At 41.2% G+C, this 23459-nt stretch overlaps 1 protein-coding gene across 4 annotated transcripts in view; it reads left to right on the top strand.

The window, feature by feature from the left end:
* SETX (senataxin) overlaps nt 1-21074 on the top strand; it is a 156776-nt gene extending 135702 nt beyond the window's left edge. For all 4 annotated transcript variants that reach the window (XM_033960295.1, XM_033960296.1, XM_033960293.1 and 1 more), the window contains 4 exons: nt 14913-15080; nt 15821-15922; nt 16971-17058; nt 17470-21074. In XM_033960295.1, the coding sequence (XP_033816186.1) occupies nt 14913-15080; nt 15821-15922; nt 16971-17058; nt 17470-18294 (1183 nt within the window). In that variant the 3' untranslated portion in view covers nt 18295-21074. The remainder of the gene's footprint in view (nt 1-14912; nt 15081-15820; nt 15923-16970; nt 17059-17469) is intronic.
* The last annotated feature ends 2385 nt before the right edge of the window (nt 21075-23459 follow it).

Genomic DNA, 23459 nt, shown 5'->3' with positions numbered 1-23459 from the left:
GCCAGTTGACATAGCGGGCAATGGTGGTGCGTGGTCTCCTGTTCTCCGCTTGCTGCATGGACCCGATCCGATGGGCACGCTCACAAGCGAAGGCCATACCTGACTCTTGCAGCTGCAGCTGTTCTGGCAGCCAGGAGGAGAAGATGTGATACAGTTCTGCGTCCGCGACCACCTCTGGAAGCCCCACCAGCCTAAGATTGTTCCGACGGCTCCTATTCTCTTGCTCGTCCAGCTGTGCTTTCAGGGCCTTTGTCTCCTTTTGCAGCGTGATCACTCGGGCGTCCAGGCCGCTACAGACATCTTCCTGCCCTGAAATCCGCTGTTCCATGTCGGCAATCCGACGTGCATGAGAATCAAATTTCTCATGCATCTCCTCCATGCCCGACTGAAGCTTCTTAAGACGGTCCGCCAGCGCTGCCGACACCGACCGCGTGATCTCCTGCACCCAGTCCCCTGCGGGGACCGTGAAAGTGGCGGTCTCCGTCGCCATCTTGGTCGGGGTCAGAGCCGGCCTTTCTTTAAGTGCCCGAGCTTGTTTCACAGGCATTCCCAGCTGTAGGACCCGAGTAAGACGCCGCAGCCGCAGCGGAACGCAAGGCTCACTCTAACTCGGCGGGTCAGCCGCTCGGCGGGGGAGAAAATCAGAATAAATTCGCCGATTTAGTAGGGGATCTGAGGGAGCTCCACCAGCGCGCGCCCTATCAGGTAGGCTGCATCACGTGACCCCCCCTTGAAGCCATTTTTTGTGTCAAAACGCTGCCACAACGGCCATCTTGGATTTCCTGATTTTTGTTTTTTCCAAAGTTGTTCAGAAGCTCCAAATCATCTCATTTTGCCTCAATACTGGCAGTGATGGAGTCCTCAGGGTCCTTTACCCCTAATTCATGCCAGGTTTGTACTGGATGTGCACCCGAAGAGTGACCTTGCACCACGTGCTAAGCAGCATGTGAAGGTGGTGGGAGTGGTCAGCTTAGCCTCCAAGTTTCCAAGTTCATTAAAATTTGATATACCACTTATATATTGTCTAAGCGGTGTACATAATTGTTTCGCCACTTATTTCTGTCAAATGGGATGATCAGTGACACTCAGAAAAGCACACAGACAATATAAAAGCATAAACAATAATCCTTTATTATACATATATATATATATATATATATATAAATATAAGAATAAAATAGCATCACCTGGACTCCATACACTGACCACTTTCACAATTGGGAATCCTTGAAATTGATAGGCGGGGGGGACCAAAGGACTGTCCCTTTAGACATCGTGGCTTCTGTGCCTGTAGACGTCTTGGATTCTAAGGTTAGGGGCAGAGTTCTGTTCTTATATAGTTCATAGTAATACATCTGATCCTGCAGTAATCAGAGTCCTTTACTATTATTCAGGCACACTTGGTCCTGGTCTTTTGTTCTGTTGTTTTGACAACACCCAGGTCAGGATGTCAGAAGGAGGTATTGAAGAAAACCGGCTTCCAGTTCCTTTGATGTTGTTTTGGCAATACTTAGGTCAAGGAGGTCAGAATATCAGATAATTGTTCGGTTTCTCTGTCCTTTTGATGTTACTGGCCTCTTAGTAAGACAGCTGGTCCTGGTCTTTTGTTATCTGTTTTGACAACACCCAGGTCAAAGAGGTACTTGTTTGGTTTCCCATCTGTCTTTACTGATGTTATTTGAGCGGCACGCATGCAAAGGAAGTCAGGATCTCAAATAAGCAAGCTTTACTGTCCCTTTGAGATCAAGGTAACACTTAGGACAAAGAGGTCAGATAAGCAGTAATATGTTGAGGATACATGTCAGTAATATGTTGAACATGTCAGTAATATGCTGAGGCATAACAGTCCACCCCTGGATCCTTAAGTCTGTACTTCCGAATTTAGAAGTCCTCCGAATAAAGGGAGAGAGTGTCCGTTTGTATATACAATAGGTAAACCCACAATTAAGAAATGTTAACATAAGAATAACTAAACAAATATAGATTAATGGATGAAGAAACACCTTTTGTGCTGTAGCAGTCCATCCGGTAAAAGCATCCCACCCATGGAGTACAGTGGCAGCTTCAATAAGATCTGCCACAGAATGCAAGTTAGTATTTCAAAATTCAGTATCTATTTTATGCCGTAGCAAAGTAAGGTTACATTGCTGTTTTGCTTTATTTAGAATTGCTATATTTTGCATGGCTTTCTATACAGAAAGTAATCCAGGGTTCATACAAATGATAAGTTGCATTATTTGCCCACTGCAACACACTAACATTCTGTAAACATACTGAAAAGGGAGCAGGAATCATAAGTTCAATAGTACTGCTAGCAACACAAACATTTTTATGTGATATTTCTTAAAATTAATTCTTTGTTGTATAAAAGACAAAACACGAATCTCACAAATAGTCCACTGTAAGGCTGAAGAAACATTACTATCTAAAGTATATTGCTGTATGATAGTATCATTAACAACACGTAACATTAACTGATCATATCGTAGGGTTAGTTCATGATTATGTACCGTATTTGGCACCCATTCACCTTCCCATCTAAATACATCTGCTTCTCTGGAGCCAAAATATGCTTGTTTGCCAGCCAGTATTTCAGAAACAATAGTATTTACTATCTACATTTAGGTAAAATAGGAAAATTAATTTTCCATCAACTGGTATGTTTGCATTCTCTAATATTTCTTGCTAATTAGGCCTTTTACTTGAAAGTATCACGTATCGGGAATTATGGAAATTAATAATCTTATTAATATTATATTTGTGCTCTTACTCATGGCTTACATACATTTAGGGTAGCTTCACATTCACCATCGATTACTGCAGTTCATCTGGTATCCCGTTTTTCTTAGCAGCTTAGGTTAGGGTCTGGCTATGCTCCAGTTTCAATAGGCTTGCTATGCCACTCACATGCCTTCACTCACGTAAGATTCACGTGCACCACCCCCAGAGACCAGCCCTAATGTGAAGTGGCAGGATATAGGCTCACTTCCATTCCCAAGTCGGTGCCACATAATAGCGTCATGGCACGGCACTGTATGTCTGGTTGCGTGTCATCATCTTCTCGATCTGGTGAAATTTTCTCTTAACCCAGCATGTTAGCCAAATCATAAGAATAAGAGAGCAGAGCTGACCAATTCTATCACAAAGGGATAAAAGTCTATATGGAATAACATTTCCCAGTACGTGATTTTCCAAGGAAAATATTTCATCATGACTGTTTAGCTTCAATGCTTTAGTTACATTAAACACCCCTAGTGGTAAACGAGAAGGAAAAAAAAAAAAAAGAAAAACCACTTTATGTACAGAATGTGATAACATGTGACACCATACTGGTGTGTAAGGTAGTATTTGTTTGAGATAAGAGAAACAACACTAATGCACTTAAAGGTATTCTGTAGGACATTCAGAACATACACCTTTTTATGTTCTGGGCATAATTATTATGTCATTTAAGAGAGACCATACACACGTACAGAATGTGATAACATTTGACACAATACTTGTGTGTAAGGTAGTATTTGTGTGAGATAAGAGAAACAACACTAATGCACTTAAAGGTATTCTGTAGTACATTCAGAAAATACCTTTTTATGTTCTGGACATAATTATTATGTCATTTAAAAGAGAGCATACACACGTACAGAATGTGATAACATTTGACACAATACTTGTGTGTAAGGTAGTATTTGTGTGAGATAAGAGAAACAACACTAATGCACTTAAAGGTATTCTGTAGGACATTCAGAAAATACCTTTTTATGTTCTGGACATAATTATTATGTCATTTAAAAGAGACCATACACACGTACTGATTGTAATACCAAAATAACTTATGTCAGAGATGTGCACTGCACTGTTTATACCTGGTAAGTTAAATAAAGAGAGACCATTTTTTATTTTATTTAGCAAATATCAAATACCAATGAACACCATTTTACCAGGTATAAAGCTTTCTAATTTTTTCTCTTCAGATATCCTCTTATAATATAACCCCTAACTAAATTATCATTGGGCTGTATGAGCCATAGCATAAAATAATTGTGAGCATGGTTTTCATAAGATAAGTGGAGGAATCTTTTTTTTTTTTTTTGGAAAGGGATATGGTACCATTTGGACTAATAGAAGGGGTGGAATATGGCCAATGTGCGATGTTGGGGTACCCCATAAGCTAAAACAGACAACACATAACAGAAACAGACAAACACAGAGTTCCGGCATGCTTTCTTCCATCGGTAATGATTCAGGGTTGAATTTAATCTGTAAATAAGCACACTATTAATCAAAAGAGTCATAAACAAATTTGGTAGAATGCGGTAAGAGGCGGAGCTTACCTAAGATGGCGGATTGGGAGTAGCTGCGGAGACGCCGTCGTGCTCATCGTGTGGATTTCCTAGAATTATGGTGAAAAGAAAGTCTAAACTTCGGGTGTTCCCCGTTGAGGCAGCAGCACCATTGGGTCCGATGGATGTCTTTGTAGAACGTGGCTCACGAACGTTACAACCGGAGGGTGCCACGGCTGGAGAGACTGCACAGGCTGAGGTGCGGGATCTCTCCTTTGAGGCTGTCATTCTGTTCCCGGATGAGCGAAGACCGCCTTGCTGTCCCGCTGCGACGGAGGAGTCGATTGTTGACTCACCGGCTCGAGATGCCCTCTTGGTGTCCTCTCTGTTTGGGAGGACTAACCCCGGAGGGGGGGAGGAGGAGCTTCCAAGATCACAGCAAGCGGTGAGGAGTTCACAGCAAGCCCGAGGAGACTCTTCAAGTTCACTGATGGCTACAGGTATTTCAGTAGCCCAAAAAACTCTTTTGATAAATGAAGTGGTATCTGGTTCAATGGGCATTGCAGGGATTCCTGGAACTGAGATTGTTCCCTTGCAAAGACCCAAGGTGATTACGATGGAATCCATAAGGGAGGCCATATCTAGTATGCATACTTTACTGGGGAGTCAAATTCAGCAATTATCTTTGAGCTGCAATACTGTTATATCGGAAAATTTGGAACTAAAGGATAAAGTTACAAGCCTGGAAAATAAAATGAGTGACATTGAACCTAAAGTAAAAACTTTGGAAGTACAAGCCCAGACTTGGATTAAGGACAGTGCTAGTTTGCACTTTAAACAAGAAATGTTGGAAAATTCTGTTAGAAGATGTAATCTTCGGATTATTAATTTTCCTAAAGTACAAACAATAAGCACACTATTAATCAGCACACTATTAATAAGCACACTATTAACCCTAGCTATGTTTAAAAAATATTTGTTAGAAATTTTGAAGGTACCAGAAACTTCGTACCCACCTCTCACAAAAATATATTACCTGCCAACGAGAGTTAAATCTCAAAATCCAAATCAACAGAATTTATCTGTTGATAGTTTGGATTTAACACATTTTCTAGAGAGGTCGGATACGGAAAATCAGGTCCCTGCTACCTTAATAGTACAGTTTGCAATTGACTCAGACAGGGATTGGCTGCTTAAAATGTTTTTTAAGCATAGAGATGTTCCATTCATGACAAATATAATTAGGATGTACCCTGATGTATCTCGTTCGACCTAGAAAAGAAGAAAACAATTCTTAATATTGAGACCACAGGCTGTTCAGCTAGGGGCGACCTTTGTCCTAAGATATCCCTGTAAATGCGTTTTGACATATGGGGGGAATAGATATGTATTTTATGATCCTCAGCACTTATCTAAATTTATTTCTGATAGAGAGTCTTCATGAGCTGCCTTGTTCTCTTGTTAAGCTCAACATATTGGTTCAAGAGCACTCAAAACGCCTATCTTTTTGCCTTATACTAATTGCCTTGATGACTTACTTCAGTCTTTTTCATTAGCCTCGTCTCCAAAATTGTGGACTAATAATGCGATGTATATTTTGATATTCCTTAGTTGTTTGGAATTTTGATTTAATTTCAATTTACACTGCATGTTTTCTTTTATTGACTTGTAATTATTGTCAATTATTAAAATTATAAATAAAGAATTCAAAAAAAAAAAAAAAAACCAACAAATTTGGTATCCATTGGATTCCCACTATCAGGTCACAGTGCTGGAAGTATTTTAAATATAGCACAGTGAAATTGGTTCTCCTGACCATGTCTGGATACTAAGCTTCTTAAAGAAAGAGAGATAGAAACTTAAGTTAATTGCTCTATATAGTTTTACTGGTCTTCTTTTCTATTTTCTTCCATTTCAAAGCTCTGTCACACAATCGTAAGAGAATGCAAGCAGGGAAGTTTTAATCTATAAAATATACAAGAGAGGTTTACGTGCAGGTACAGTGGTTCACAATGTTAGTGTTTGAGGTAAAAGACACATTTGCAAAATTACTTGGAGTGCAACTTCCTTATACTGTCTAACAAAACTTTATACATTATAAAGGTCACTTAGCAATATTTCTACTTTTTTATTGTCCAACCTACCCCATATGTTACCCCAGATGTGAAATATGTTGCCTCCAAAATCCAAAAAGGCCCAAGGCTGTTTTTTACTTTGGGGAGAAGGGAAGTCATCTTATTTAAATTTTAGGTGCATATTAAAAATGGTTTTATCTGGGGAATCAGTGATTATATATTGATGTAGTACTACTGTACTTAATGATGTCGGATTTATATTTTTGCTGCAATCTGCTGTGAACTGTAATGCTCAGGCTATAAATAAAATTTTATGTTTATATTTACATTTATGCCTATCAAAACACACCCAAAACCTACTGTACAGCCATATAGGTGACACCTGCAGCCATAAGGGCTGTTGGGGTGGTAGACAGATGGATAATGTAGGTTTTGGGGGAGTTTGAGGGCTCACCATACATTAAAAGGGGGTTCTGGTGAAATATGTATCTGGCATCCTTTATGTGAAATTCACAGCTCTCTAAGGTGTCTCGCTGCCCTGTTGGGATGCTGGTCCCTCCTACATCCAAATGGGCTTGATTTGGATGTTGTGAACATGGACGTTTTTGTATTTGAAAATGGCCAAAAAAGTTTGACGTCCTAAGGATCAAAATGTCCAAATTAGGTCATTTTCCCAAAAAAACATTTGGACATTAGCAATTTTGAAAAATGGATGTTTCCCCGCCCCAACTCTTGGACATCTTGCAGGAAACATCCAAAGTCGGACTTAGACGTACTATTTGAAAATGCCCCACATGGGGGTAAATACAGGGCATGAATCTTAAATAATAAAATGCTAGCATGCGCAGTAGCGAACCGTGTTCCCTGATCCCTTTTCTGTAGTGGTGTGGCCGCACGACTGCGCATGCGCGCTTAGCACGTCACTGCCAGAAGACGAACCATCACAGAGCGAGTGAACGCCGAGTCCTGTGGCACATCCGGATTGTGAGCAGTCCTGCCTTCGGTCCTGTCCCTGTTAAACCGGCTGGCAATAACAAAGTCAGATGCCATGGGTTCTTCCCTTTTGCCAAATTACTAAAGGCTCTGCCGGTCTCGATCCTGAGAGGCGGGATCGAGACCGGCACAGCCTATAGCGATTTAGCAAGAGGGAAAGCCCCCGTGATGTCTGGCTTCATTATTGCCAGCCGGTTTAGTGGGACCGAGACAGGATCGAAGGCAGGGCTGCTCACAATCCAGATGCACCGCTGGCTCATCACTCCCCCCCTCCTTCCAGCGGCCGCCAAACAATGCCTTCCTCCTTGCCATGATCCTCAAGGCCTGAACTGCAAGTTTGAAGGTAGGGCACGGACGGTTTGAGAATGAGGGAGAGAACAACGCAGCCAGACGGACAGCGGGAAGGGAAAGGGGGGGAGGAGGGTTTCGAGGGAGCCGGCTGGCCGCATAAATTATTTTCATTTCAAATCTGCCGCCGCGACTCCTCTCTCATCTTCCAACATAATATAAGTGCAGCTCATGAGAGGAGCCTTGGCGGCGGCTTTGAAAACGGCTCCCTTAGTTCTTCGCTGCATTTTTTTTTTTAAGTTTAAAACTGCCGCCGTGGCTCCTCCTGTGTCAGAGAAGGCTTCTGACGCAGGCCGGATCGTGAGAGGAGCCGCGTCAGCATCTTTAAACTTAAAAAAAAAATCCAGCAAAGAACTAAGGGAGCCATTTTATCTCCATGCTGCTACGAAGGAACAGGTGAGGGGGAAGGAAATGCTGATGCACAGGGAGCAGGCAGGCATGGCAGGGGGAGAGGGAAAGGGGCTGCTTTGGGGGTAGGGTTGTGCTGGGGGCACACAGCAGTCATGGGCAGGGGATCACAGAACAGGCAGGCATGGCTCAACAAGGGGAGAGGGAAAGAGGGCTGCTTTGGGGTGAAGGGTTTGCTGGGCCAGACAGCAATCATAGGGGGAAAACAGAAGGGGGCCACGGAGCAGGCAGGCATGGCACAAAAGGGGGGCAGGGGCATTGGGAAACGGGGCTGCTTTGGGGGGAAGGGTGTTCTGGGGGCACACACCAATCATGCCGGGGAAGAGAAGGGGGCCACAGAGAGATAGGCAGGCATAGCGCAATGGAGAAATACAGGCAGGCAGGGCGCAAGACAGAGACACAGACAGAAAGAATGACAGACAGACAGACAGCATCCAAGCACAGAGAGAGAAAGGAAAAAAAAAAACAGTCGTCTACTCTAGCACCCGTTGGACAGAGGGAGAACGAAAGAGATGCTGATGGACAGGGGGTTGAAGAAAAGGAACGGAGGACTAATGTTGGACAGGGGGAGAAGGAAAGAGGTGCTGCTGGACAGGGGGTAGGTAAAACAAAGGGAGAAGGGCTGCTGCTGCATAAGGAGAGCAGTGAAGGGTTGGTGGTGGACACAGGGGAGGTAAAAGGAAGGGAAAATGGACAGGGGGAGCAGGCAAGGGGTGGTTATGGACAGCCAAGGAAAAAGAAAGGCAGAAAGAAAAAAAGCGGCTAAGGAGAGAGAGAGAAAGAAATAAAGAAAGACACACACACATATGTTCTAGCACCCGTTAATGTAACGGGCTTAAAGACTAGTAATTCTATAAAGTTGTGTGCTGATTTTTGTTGCCCCATTGATGCATGCTGAACACCAATTCTATAACAGTACCATGGCACCAAAATTCCATATTGAAAGTCCCCAATGGCATTCCAAAAATGTCACATGCATCCTTGCTGCACTTTATGCATCGCAAGCCTAACTGATAGCATCTATCTGAAAGGTAAGGGCATCAATAAGCACCTCTACCCATGCTCTTCCCATTGGCACGCCCTCTACCACTTAGGTTTCAAACCAGTTACATGTACCTTTTAGAGAGATGCTTAGCACACTTGTGTGCCTGACTGCCAATTTTCTTGATAGTGATGCACCTTAGGCACCAGTATATAAAATTGCCTCCATATTTTTGTCTTCAAGCACATATCTGTGTGTAAGTCATTTTCCATGGGTAAGATATGCTTTGCATGCACACGGCGCTTTATAAATTCATCCCCTTAGTGTCTATAGTGTCCACATTAATGGGCTTCAGAGGGAGTCACGGATTGTTGCTTCACCAGCCGGGCTGACTTGAAAGGCAAAATATAAAAATGGGGGGAAAACAACTGGGTAGTTGTGAATGAAAGCCCAAGTACAGTAGCCCAGCAGAGCTGGAAGCCCAAAAGAAATAGGAACATGCCAGACAACAGAACCCTCCAAATCCAGTGGGGTAGATATTCAGTCAGTAGCAGTCAGTGGGGTGTGTTGGGTTTTTGGTGGGGGGGTTTGTTTGTTTTTGCTTCCTCAAGGATATTCAGTGCTGGACCATGTCAAGGCACAGCATTGAATATCTGAGTTTATGCAGCTAGCTATATCTTATGCAGTTAAGTGTGATATTCAGCACTTAGCCACCTAAGTGACATTGCATAAAGATAGGACTGAGTTTTATGTAGTCTGATATAGACGCTAAACTGAATATCGGCACTTAACTGTATAAGTGCCGACTCTGCCCTCAGACTACTCACAGTGGTGTGAATAGAGAATATCGGTCACAATGAATTCAACTGTGGATACTTGAAATCATACATTGAAAATGCATAAATAACTAGAACAGACTATAAGCTTCGCTAATGGTGTATTGCCTTGCACAAGCAATTTAACTGGGCAGAAGTGATACAGAGGCATTATAACATCCTTAGTCTTGTTTACCATCCCTTTTCTAATAATTCCTAGCATCTTGTTTGCTTTTTTGGCTGCTGCCACACATTGGGTGGAAGGTTTCAGCATATTGTCTATTATGCTGTCTTTTTCATGGGACTAACTCCTAAGGTGGACTCTAGCATCAGGTAACTATGATTTGGGTTATTCTTCCCAATGTGCATCACTTTGCATTTGTCCACATTAAATTTCATCTGCTATTTAGATGCCCAGTCTTCCAATTTCCTATGGTCTGCCTACGTTTTAACAACTTTGAACAGTTTAATGTCATCTGCAAATTCAATCACCTTACTTGTCGTTCCAATTTCCAGATCATTTATAAATAAGTTAAATAGCACTGGTCCCAGAACAGATCCCTGTGGCACTCCACTATTTATCCTATTCCATTGAAAAAAAAATGACTATTTAACCCTACCCTCTGTTTTCTGTCTGATAACCAATTACTAATCCACAACTGAGCATTGCCTTCTATACTATGACTTTAATTTTCTCTGGAGCCTCTCATGAGGAAGTTTATCAAAAGCTTTCTGAAAATAGGCTCTCAGATCTGAAAATGTAGAATATACTACATCAACCAGCTCACCTTTATCCACGTTTGTTCATACCTTCAAAGAATGTCAAACACTTTGGTGAGGCAAGACCTCACTTGGCTGATCCCATGCTGACTTTGTCCCATTAAATCATGTTTGTCTACATGTTCCACAATTATAGTTTTTATAATTGTTTCCAATATTTTACCCAGCATTGAAGTCAGGCTTACCAGTCTGTAATTTCCCATATATCCCCTGGAACCCTTTTAAAAAATTGATTTAACATTGGCCACCCTCCTATCTTCAGGTAGTACAGATGGTTTTAGCAACATGTTACAGATCACTAACAGCAGGTCAGTAATTTCATGTTTGAGTTCTTTCAGTATCCTGGGATGTATACCATCTGGCCCAGGTGATTTATCACTCTTTAACTTGTCAATTTGGCTTAGTGTGTATTTCAATTAACTTGTCAATTTGGCTTAGTGTGAGATTTTTTTTCAGTTCTTCTGCATCATCACCCTTCAAAACTATTTCCTGTTCAGTTAGATTTCTTAAATCTTCTATAAAGACCAAAGCAAATAATTTATTCAGTCTTTCCACTAAGGCCTTATCCTTACTGAGTGGCCCTTTTGCTCCTTGATCATCCAATGGTCCCAGGGATTCCCTCATAGGTTTTCTGCTTCTGATGTACTTTAAAAAATTGTTACTATGAGTTTTTGCCTGTTTAGCAAGTTTCTCTTCATATTCTTTTTTAGCTTTCTTAATTAATGCTTTGCATCTAACTTGCCAATGCTTATATATCTTCTTATTTTCTTCATTTGGATCCTTTTTCCATTCTTTAAAGGTTGTGTTTTTTTAACTCTAATAACCTCTTTCACTAGTCATGCTGGCTCTCGGTTCCTCCTTTTTCTACTTTTGTTAATACACGGAATACACGTGGTCTGGGCTTCCACAGTGGTATTTTTAAATAATGTCCATGCCGTTACAGCCCTAACCTTTGCCACCGATCCATTTAGCTTCTTTTTAACCATTTCTTCATTTTATTGTAGTTTCCCTTTTGAAAATTAAGTGCTACTACAGTAGATTTCTTTAGCAACATCTCTCCAGATATCAGCTCAAATTTGATCATGTTATGATCACTGCTCCCAGTGAACCGAACACAGTTACCTCCCATACGCATTCCACTAAGGACTAAACATAAAATAGCTCCCCCTCTTGTCAGTTCCTGGATCAGTTGTTCCAAGAAGCAGTTACTTATGACATCTAGAAATTTTACCTAAGTAGTACTCTCCGATGTAACATCCAGTCAGTGTTGGGGTAATTGAAATCAGAAATGTATGTGGGGGTGAGAGTAGGAAAATTATCAACTAATCGATTAAACACAACTCTCTTCAAAACAGGGTGTGGGAACTGCTGCCAATCTACCAAGGTGGAGAAAAAGACCTCGGTGTATACTGTGCTCTGTTAATAGCAGCATCCGCTCCAAATCAACCAGGCACAGCTTAATCATGGGTCATTAAAAAAACCTCCACAAACTCACAACAGCAAAATACAGTACTGTATTGTTATTAATGCAGACCGTCCCCAACCAACTCTGGAAATGCTTTGCAGTAATTCTCTCTCCAAAGTCTATATAACCGGGACAGCTTGAAGGCAAATCCTCTTCTTTCATCTCCTTATAACGAGTCTTCACAAATCCAATATTACAGTCCCAGAAAAACCTGAAAGGAGTATACCGTGTTTCGCAAAGCGCATTGTCAGGGGAGATCAGTGAGCGAGCCCAGACTCGCAGCTGATCAAAGATGGCATCTCCCTTACAGGACGTCGACATTTAAGTTCTCTACGTCAAAACATTGTGACATTGACATTAATTAATTGGAATTAAATTTGAACTAAAGCAATTCAGAGACCCTGCAATTAATGTTAAAAGAACACGTTCCACTCAGTCGCTCAATTAAGTCCCTTTGGCTGTAGCGTTTGTAAAGAAAAAAATCTAGTGTTGCTCTCGCATTCTTAATTGCTTTCTGATATCCCCATGCCGCTCACTGAATGGTAAATGTTCCAACACAAAGCACTTAAAAGTGGAAAAAACTATGTTGTTTCAACTCAGTGTTTGACTAATGGCTCGATCATTTTCTTAAGACATTGCACAATAATAATAATAATAATTTATTTTCTTATATACCGCCAAAGCCATGGTAGTTCGAGGCGGTTTACAACAAGAGGAGCTGGACAGTCAGCGATAAGTTACAAAATAGAATCAATGAATACAAGTACACTGAAAGCAAGAACAAATAATGCCTCTGTTCGATTATCCTCGTTTTAAGTTGTCGTGAAGTTTTCCCGATGTACAGCAGTTTGCAAGGACATATCAATGCATAGATCACATTACAAGTAGTACAGGAAGTTATTGATTTTAACTTCATTAGTTTTTGAGTATTAGTATAAAAAACCTTCTGTGGTCTCCAACATTAGAGAGCACACAGAGCAATGACTACATTTCTTGTGAATCCATATTTCTTATGCTGTTGTGAGTTTGTAGAATATTTTTGTGACCTGTGATTAAGCTGTGCCTTGTTGATTTGGAATGGATGCTATTATTAACAGAGTATAGTATACACAGAGGTCTTTTTTCTCCACTTTAGTAAATTGGCAGCAGTTTCCATACACTGTCTGAAATAGAGTTGTGTTTAATCGATGAGTTGGTAATTGAAATCATCCATTATTATACCGTTGCTCAATTAGCCAGCTTTCCTAATCTCTGAAAACATTTCTTCATCTGTCTGCTCATTCTGTCCTCGGGGCCAGTAGTATAACCCTGCCTCTATATTCCTTCCCTTCACACATGGAGTTTCTATCCATGCGGATTTCACACTGCTATCTATATCATGCAGAATGTTTATTTTGTTTGATTCAATTCCTTCTTTAACATATATCGCAACCCCCCCCCCTTCCGATTTAATCTATGAGGAGGTGCTGAAAAGTTTTCAAACCAACCAACTTCTAAATTCTGAGCATTATTTTGCCACTGTAGTTGAGAAGTGTTATCTTATTTTGTTAAGTGCCAATTTGCAGAAACAAAATTCTGTGTTTTGTCATTGTTTCAGATCATCGTCTCAATCACGCATTGGGACTTTGGAGCTCTGCTTGCCTCTTGGGTCCTGCGTGTGGAATAGGATGCATTTCTGAAAATGCTACCCTGGAGGATCGGGATTTTAGCTTTCTACCTAAGAGCCTAAATTTGGTTTCCAGAACTTCCCTCCCACATTTTCTATGTCATTGGTACCTAAATGTATCAAGACAGCTAGCTCCTCCCCAGCACTATCTAAAATTCTATCTAAATGACGAATGAGGTTCACCACCTTTCCACTAGCCAGGCAAGTGACCAGGCAGTCCTCAAGCCCACTAGCCATCCAGCTACCTACATGCCTAATGATCGAATCACCAACTACAACAGCTGTCCTAACCCTTCCCTCATAGGCAGACACCTCTGGAGACACATCCTAAGTGTGAGAGGATATTGAATCCTTTGGTAGGCAGATCCTGGCTACAGGATTATTTCTTACTTCACTAGGGTGATGCTCTCCTTCACAGGGGCTGCCAGACTTGGAGGTTGGTCTTTTCTACAACGTCCCTGTAAATCTTCTCTATGTATGTACCTCTCTGTTTCCCTCAGCTCCTCCAAGTCTGCAACTCTAGCCTCAAGGGAATGGGCTCATTCTCTGAGAGCTAGGAGCTTTTTGCAACGAACACACACATATAATTTCCCGCCAAGTGGGAGATAATCATACATGTGACACTCAGTGCAAAAGACTGGATAGCACCTTTCTTGGTTCTGGACTACTGTCTGCATCTTATTTTTGAACCAATTAATTAAACCCTATTAAGGTTCTAAGGTTCTAGGAACATTAGACTACTGTAGAAAGCCTTAGGTTTATATTGCATGCTTTATTTAATGTTTGATTCTTGGCAAGCAATGAAATGTAATAAGAATATGTAATAAACAGTTAGCCTGTTGTCCTAATTAGAATAATTGACTATAAATCCAGACTAGTTTCAGAAGATGAACATTCCCTTGGGATTCTGAGAATTGATCGGAGCCATGTCTAGTATGTAGCAATTCATGCACAGAGCAGTGAAAACTGAAACCTGCCTTACCTTTTGCCATATCTCTTCAACCTCTCAGATAGTCAGACATCAGGTGTCTTCCAAGTACAGCACTACTGTAATGGCTGTATAAACACATTTATTCATTTGTTTCTTTTCTCTTGTTCAGGTCTTATTGTAATCCCCAGGAGGTCAAACTGACTATGAAAATAATTAAAGTGATTAAAGATAGGAAGACAGAAATGAAAGGTTGCAGCTTTGGTGTGATCACACCTTACAAGGCCCAAAAGAACATGATCCTGCATGAATTAAAGAGAGAATTTGGTGAAACCAGCAGGTATGAAGTTAGTGCATGCTTCAGTAATGCAACCTTTTCTGTGTCCCAAGGCACCAGTTGATCCCGTCTGGTCATATATAGGTCTTGTAATATCCAGCCGCCTCCAGTTATCACAGAGCTTATGTCAGACCCTAACTGAAAGAGAAGTCTGATTGGATAAGGACTACCTAGTATTCTAGTGGCATTTCATCATCCTAACATGAAACTGGCTACCTGTTTCTGGTAGCAGGTAAGAGAGTTTCTTTTTGGCTAGTTCCTTGGCTGCTGAGTATCTTCCTGCTCTCTGCATGTCTTCATTTTAGTGACAACTGCACTAGTCAGCACTTATTCCTCCTCCAGCCATGCGTGGTTTAGAGGAAATCAAGAAGGGAACTAGCCAGTCACCTATTGTGAGTAATAGGCTGATTTCAAAATATCTCCAATTAAAGACAAAATGATAGATGAGATGATGTGTTAAAAAAAAAAAAAAAGAAATAAGAATGGCTTGCATGTAGTGAAGCTTGTATGGCTACTAAATGAATGCTATCCTTAGGTAAAACAGTGTAGGCAGGGCAAACTCGATTTATTACTGGTACTTGGCTGCCAAAATATGTGATGTACTGTATATCACTTTGCTGTATTTGCAGTGATTCTGCGTGACATTTACTGAGCAAAATTATATTTGACGATGGTAAGGACATTAATAGAGTGATTTTCAGAAATCAGTAATATATTTTTTTTTTTTTTTTCTCCTCTTACAGTGATACTTGGCAAGTGGACACTGTGGATGGTTTTCAAGGTCGTGAGAAGGACTGTGTTATAGTTACCTGTGTCAGAGCAAACGCTACTTCAGGCTGCATTGGGTACTTATCTGGCAGTTAAACTACCTCCCAGGGCTTGCTGGTAGATGTAGTCCTGGTTCTGTCTGTGTAGTGCAAGGCAACAAACCACATCTTCCCAGGAACATCACCCCCGCCCCCTCTCTGCTCATGTCATTTTAATACATGCGATTTTAGTTTTTACTGACATTTCAGGTGGAATTGTTCTGTGCTATAAGGGTACAAAAGTATTTTAGTTGGGAAATGTGCTAACAGTTGAAAAAAAGAAGCCTCCAGTTTCATTTGATGAATGCCCTGGTGTCTGGTCTATGCAAATATTGAATTTAGATGTTTTTTTTTTTCTTTGTTTCAATCAAAGCTGATCACATATAGGGCTGAAGAAGGACCTGGCTTGTGGTAGTTGCCTTTCAGAAACCCTGCATGATATACTGCATGCACACTATCTGAAGTACTTGGTTAAAATGTAATTGTCTTCTGCCTTTTCTCCCCATGGCTTCTCCCCTTTCTTGGATTTATAAATTGCATTTTGCTCTTACATGCTGCTTGTTTCACGAGAACAGAATTCAGGTGTTCCATTGTGCTTAAAAAGTAAACATTGCAATTGGCAAAGACTTGGGAGAAAAATGCAGAAAGTTTCTTGAATGGCTGCTTCATTTATATCCTTTAGATTTAAAAATCTGAATGTGTCATCTGTTATGTATGATAAAGCCATCGATTACTCATCTGTCTGTGTCATGTCTCTCTTGCTGATCCAGTAAAGAGGGTACAGTTTACTGCCACTAGCCAACTGAAGTGCAGAAGTGCCACCTACCTTAACTGTTTGGAACCATGGCCCCTCTTTTTGTCATTAGATGTGCCTGCTTATCTGTGCATTTGTGACCAAGTGTGCATTTGGGAAGAGCAGCTGACAGATTTAGCCTTCATTTCACAGGCAGTTGTTGAATTTAGTGGTGCATGCCCTATCTTTTCTCTTTTCTAACTACTTTTTGAATATTTTATTAAGATATATCACTGCAGTTGATATTTTGTCCCTGGATGCCAGTTACAGGTTAAACTATTTTTCTTGACCTAGGTTTTTGGATAGTCGGCAGCGTCTAAATGTCACCATCACACGTGCCAAGTTCAGTCTCTTCATCCTCGGCAGTTTGAAAACTCTGATGGTAAGCCACAGTCTATTCATGGGTGTGGGCAATCCAGGTATCTCCCTTTCCTCATTCGACTTTTGAGTGGGAGTAGCACACAGAAAATATGCATTGTTCAACATTAAAATGGTAGAAAAGATGTTTCTCCAATCACTCACTGGATTTGTAATACGCTGTTGTACTCTTCAATAGACTCTTGTGATTATATGACTCTTTTCTGCTCCTTCTAATTATGGAGCACCTTTGCTGCAACACTCATCGCTCTAATACTGCACATGGAATTGGAGCAGGGAGAGGAACTCAGGGAGGGGATTGCTAGTGTCCTGGTGCTCCAAGACTTATACAGAAGTATCAAGGTTTATGCCATAGTATATTCTCTGTGCACTTTGTCTTGATTTGCTCAATGTTCTTATTTTTTTTAATTTCAAGGAGAACCAAGATTGGAATAACCTGATTCAGGATGCTCAGAGAAGGGGAGCCATTATCAGAACCTTAGAACAAAACTACTGGAAGCATGCTAACAGAATTCAGAAACCAAAACCTGCGCCTCAGCATAACGTATCACACCTTACCGGTGCAGGCCTGGAGAGGGGAGCAAGCTGCAGATCCCATGGCGACACTTCACACGGTGTGACTAGTGAGTTTTTGAATGATTTGAATCGACTTTCAGCACTACCACTCTCACCAGCAGCACCTAAGCCACAGCCATCTATGCCAAGAAATGGGGGGTTTCGTCCACCAATGGTGCCTTCTGCACTACCTCTCGCACCAGCAGCACCTAAGCCACAGCCATCTATGCTAAGAAATGAGAGTTTTCGGCCACCAATGGTGCCTTCTGCTGGGGACTTCGAGAAGGTTTCAGTACAAACTAAAGCTGCCTGCACAGCACTAGTGCCACCTGCTATGCCGGAGAAGCCTCGGGACCCTCGTTTGGCTCAAAAGGAAAAAAATGCTAATAAAGACTATGCAAGAAAGATTAATCGGGCACCTAGCTATCTAGATGCAGTGGTGCCACTAGACCTATCTAGAGCTGCTGTCCATCTGGGTCAGGGCGGTAATCCTGAAGCTTCCAGTTTCAACAGGCCTGCTCAGACTGTCCATCCTGACCAAATTATGGCACCTCCGGCCACAGAAACCTCTCAAGCTCCCAGGGAAGGAAATAACCAGAATAAGGATTGCCAAATTGCTAGAAAGAAACCACCGGATGAATCACTGGACAGGCAAGATGTTAAGAAAAGAAAACTTTCTCTCTAGTCAAAAACGCTACTGGAATTCCCATGTCATGAGGCATGTAGGTAGTGTTGGAAAGAGAAGGGGACCTCAGGTTGCAGGAAGTTCATTCGGCACCATAACTCCAGGTGCCAGTGTGAAACTTCACTGTACCATCCATCCTATGCAAAATCACCAGAAATGTATGGTATGTGCATAATGAAATTGTAACCTTTTTGACTTTAGGATTCCTAGTAATTCTATAATGAAGGATGCTATACAGTTCCATGGACTAGACATTATATCTGTTCTGATATAAAGCCTATGAGGTTTTAGATTTGTTGAGTAAAGGCTCTTCTGAATGACAGTGTTCTCCATGTTGATATGAAGTGACTGCTTTCAGGGCTTCTCTTTGATGATGTGGAGCTTTATCCACATTCGGTATTTATAAATTACTGAGATGGTATTTGTAGAAGTACAATTACGGACAGTGCACATGAAGACACCCCCCCCCCCCCCCCCGGTAATCAGATTGCAGGCATGTTGAAACAGCAGCAGTCCCTACCAAAAGATTCTATTCGTGCTGTCTGATAAGTGAACTTACAGTGACATTTTCCTCTCACACAGTACTTAATAGTCCCATGATGTTGAGAGGGTCTGAATCAGGAGCCTGGAGTTCAGCTTATCTTCTCAACGAAGCCGTCTATGGAATAAATGATGGTTTGGAACTTTTAAAAGTTTGATATAGTATTTCTCAGGATATAATAGTTTCTAGGTTCAAGGTGACAGTTCAGTTCCCTGTCAGGGCTTCTTTCTCTTTTCAACTCCTTCCCAAGAAGAGATACTTTTAGAAAGTAATGTAAACTATCTTAATAGATCTGCGATGTTTGCAGCTACTTTTTGATTTGCAGCATTTGGAGACCTCGTTGTGACAAATGTAAAAAACAAAATAGAACTGGAGAGATAAATGTATATTACGAATGATGTCTTTATATTTGTACAGTTACTTGGGGATCTTCTTTTGGATTCAGTCTTACTAAGTAAGCTGGATCTTTTTTCTTTCTGCAAATATTTAAAAGAAAAGATAAATATTGAGACCAGTAGCCTGGTTCTACAGGTCTTTCTCCATCCTGGAGAAAACTTCTGGAGAAAGGGCATAAAATATCAAGATCACCCAGGATACCAAAGTATGATCCAGCTTCCTTCTCAGTAGCCTTTTTTTTCACGAAATCTGTGTACAGAGCATTTTTGCATTACTACTGCTCCAGAGTCTCCAGAGTCTCTACAGGGAGGGGATAGTAGGGGGGAATACAGAATGCTGAAAGATCCATTACCAATCTTGCACACTTCCTTGTGCCCAAAGGCAGTAAATAACCATATGGTAAACACATTTCTGGGTATGTATTAAGGATACATTTAGAAAAGGTTAGTTTGCTAACAAGACCTCAGCCACATGGTTATAAAATTTACTCATATTTTGAGGATGGTTTGTTTGGCACATATAGACCACTATTTATTTTTATTTTTTTAATAGAGAATATTGGCCCTGGTGTGGGAGAATACAATAACCTTCAGAGACAACCATGACAGATATGGATGGCTTTTGAGATCTCGGGTGATCTGTATTAAAGAACTAAAAAAGATAACAGTAAATGTGTAGGATTCAAGACTGCTAACTCCCAGAACCATACTGAGTCCTGTTTCCTCATACACTGTAGTTAGGCAGAGAAAACTAGCACTTGTTCAGTTTGATTTGCAGAGTAGTTCATTAAGCTTCACACACTTCAGATGCTCATTAATTTAGGCAGTGGAAGTCCATTTGCTGGTCTTTTGTGCCTAAGCCATTGCCACCCAAGTGTCTTATTCTGTGCAGATTTACAAGGTTCCAGCACTGGCTGCGTTTTTCAGGAAAGGAGTTATCATGGGGCAATGTAGCATAGAGGAAGCTGTGACTTCTGTCGTCTGAGTGTTTTCAGGTAACTTCTGTATGAGCCAAATTCATGCAAATTATTTCTAATGTTTGATCTGCCAGATAATATAAAACGGGGGGGGGAAATTGTGTGGGTTTAGTTCGGGGAGAGAGTAAACAGTAGGTGGGTGTGCTTTGGGAGTAAAAGGCACAGCAATAAATTAAAAAAAAAAAAAAAGCAACTGCACTTTTAGCCAGTCCCAAGTTTCTTGTCTGCCTGTTGGAGTGGCAGGACTTCAAGCTGTTATCGCACTCTGAACTAGGCCAAAAAGGAGCCTGCTCAGACTTTTCTAGCCCAGTTCGCACCTAAGTTGACAGGTGATCTTATTACACTGTTAATGAGGCTTTAGGGCCGCTCCACCTTTTCAAATAATGATGTGGAACTTTACAATATAGAGAAAAGAAACAAGGAATATGGATGGAACCATGTAAAAAAAATGCATTTTGTTTAAGAAAAAAGTGACCACCTTTCAGACCCCTGTGTAGGTCAGTGTTACTATACCACATACTGTAGAAAACCTGATAATCAAGGCTTCTCGGTGTTTCAGAGTGGATTGATCCTGGGTTCTGTGTATTGTAGTTTCATTTTTTTAGAACCAGTGTTCATAGTTTGTTTTTCTTTCTTTCAGACCATGCCTATGAGGCAGCAGTGATAAAGTTTGTCAAGTAATAGAGCTCTTGCACAAGATCAGGCAGGAAGGGGGGGGATGTACAGTTAGCTGGTGCATTATGACACCATCAGAACACTATAATATGATGACTTTTCCACCTGTACAGTCTTTATTTCTGATGCTGCATTTTTGTTTTATGGAATTGTAAAGTTCTGAAATTAAATGTTTATTTTTTTAAACGCTCAGTCTGTTTTAGCAGTACTTCAGGAGTTCTTTGTTGTCTCCAATTTTGAATGTTTCACTGAATGCTTTCATGAGGTTTTTTTTATAGTAGAAGTATTTATTTTTTCAATTTCATTCACAAAACGAAGTTTAAGCTAGAAGAGTAAGCATTTCTTTGCACAGCGTTTGTCAACTCCTTTCACAAAGTTGGCCAGTAAACCTTTGTAAACGAATGCTTTACACATGGTGTGCTTGTATGGTGGAAATCCAGAAGACTTGAAAATGAATGGAAAAAAAATAAAACTCTGAGAATCACTCTTGTGTCTGGTTACAGTCTGTTGAGAGACCTCAGATGAAATGGAAAGAATTGGGGACTACCTGTCTCGCCCATTTAGATGATATAGACCTAGCCAAACTAGATATTAGATTCTTTGTCATGGGATGGTTGTTTTAAACGCAATCTTTGATACTAGTAGGTTTCTTATGGAAAGGAAACACTATATGAAAACCAGTTTATAACTGTTCTGCCCAAGTTGTCAGAATGTGGAAGCGTTCTGTAGTTTTGGGATCAGTTAGTATTTTTAAAATAGTTGCACGTGTTCTTTTGCCACTGGAGAGGTGTCTAGTATGAGACTTTGCATTGGGAGATTTACTTGCTAATGGAGGGCTAGAGCTTTCAAAACACAACGCAAGAGACAGAACCAATGGAATGGATAGGAACTCTTTATTCGATACAGCAATAAGAGTCATGTTTTAGCACAATGCCTGCATCAGGAAACTATAAGCAAATGTAAACACAAGAATATAAACATTTATAAAATATCAAAATGAATATAATAAAAATGAATGTTTTACAAAATGAATATATTAAAAGAACATGAAAGTGGTATATATAGCATAAGGTTATATTATTCCAGGACAAGCAGGCAGCATATTCTCACATATGGATGACGTCAACCATGGAGCCCCGATGCGGACAGCTTCACAAGCAGACTTACTTGAAGAACTTTTGAAAAGTTTGCAACTGCTGCACCGCGTATGCACGAGTGCCTTCCTACCCGACCTAGGGTATGTGTCTCCTCAGTTCTAAATTTTCCGCAGAGCTGAGAAACCTTCATTTCAAGGCTCTGCGTGAGAATTAGTTCTTTTCGTGCCTTCTCATCGCCACAGCTTGTGTTTTTTCTTTTTTTCTTACAGTCGCTGCATTGCATGTGTTTTTTTTAAAAAAAGTTTTGTGTGATTATTTTTTTTTTTTTTGTGCGTGTCAAGGTGTGAGGCCTGTTCCACGGCCTCAGCCTGCGGGCTTCGATTTAACCGTGGCCGTTTTTCAATCCATGTCCCGGCCGGTCACAGAGTTCAAGAAGTGTAGCTGTTGTCAATGCACGATTTCTACCACTGACCCACAAAAGTGATGTGTGCAGTATTTAGGACCTGACCATCGTCTGGATTCGTGCACCCACTGTGCACTTTAAAATCGAGCCCTTAAACGTCGTTGAGTTCAAACTGAAAAAATCTTCATGGGGCATGGATCTTTCTTCAGCTAAAGCCTCGTTCTTCGAGGCACAGTTCATCTCCACATCATTTGTCGAGGCATTCATCGAGGTCCAGGTCGTCTTCTCAAGACAGACCTTGTTTATCAAGACTCTTCGAGACAACCAACTCCTTTGTCGAGGAAATCTACTGTGAAACCTCAGCATTCTCGCCATTCGAGTTCTTCTGCGAGGTTTTCTCCACCAGCTGGTTCTTCAAAACGATAATGTTCTGCTTCTCCTAATCATTCCAGAAGTGGACTTTCATCTTCATCTTTGCCTATGCATTCAGATCTTTGCTACCAATATTCCAGAGAGGCTTCATCTTTTTTCTCTGCTGTAAGGGATACTTCGAGGGGCTCTCGTTCACATTCACCTCAACAGGGCCATCCCTTTTCTGATCTGGTGTCCTTTACTAAGTTCCTATGCCAAATGAGTAAAGATCTCAACATTGCATTGGAATCTGATTCGAAATACTCTAAGGAGTATTTGGAAGAGCTGGGTATGCCTAATTCTCCTAGGGATTCTCTCAGATTACCCATGAATGGCATTCTCTCTCAGACTTTCAAGGCTGTTATAGGGGAAAACACCCTCCAGGGATTCAAGACAAAGTTAGATAAGTTCCTGCTGAACCAGAATGTACGCAGGTAAGGCTAGATTCAGGGCATTGGTCTTTGACCTACGGGCCGCCGTGGGAGCGGATTGTTGGGCACAATGGGCCACTGGTCTGACCCAGCAGTGGCAATTCTTATCCCGTTACAAGATGGTTCATTGTAAAGGATTTGAGAAGTCTCGACTGTCCCATCAATCTCATCTCATGGAGTTTTCTTTAAAATGAACCAATCCTGACAAAGTTTATGCCACAGTTCCTCCTGGCCG

Source organism: Geotrypetes seraphini, chromosome 10 (genome assembly GCF_902459505.1).
Source record: "Geotrypetes seraphini chromosome 10, aGeoSer1.1, whole genome shotgun sequence".
Taxonomy (NCBI): Eukaryota; Metazoa; Chordata; class Amphibia; order Gymnophiona; family Dermophiidae; genus Geotrypetes; species Geotrypetes seraphini.
The sequence above is the reverse complement of the archived record's forward strand: the minus strand, read 5'-3'. Positions and strand labels throughout refer to the sequence as shown.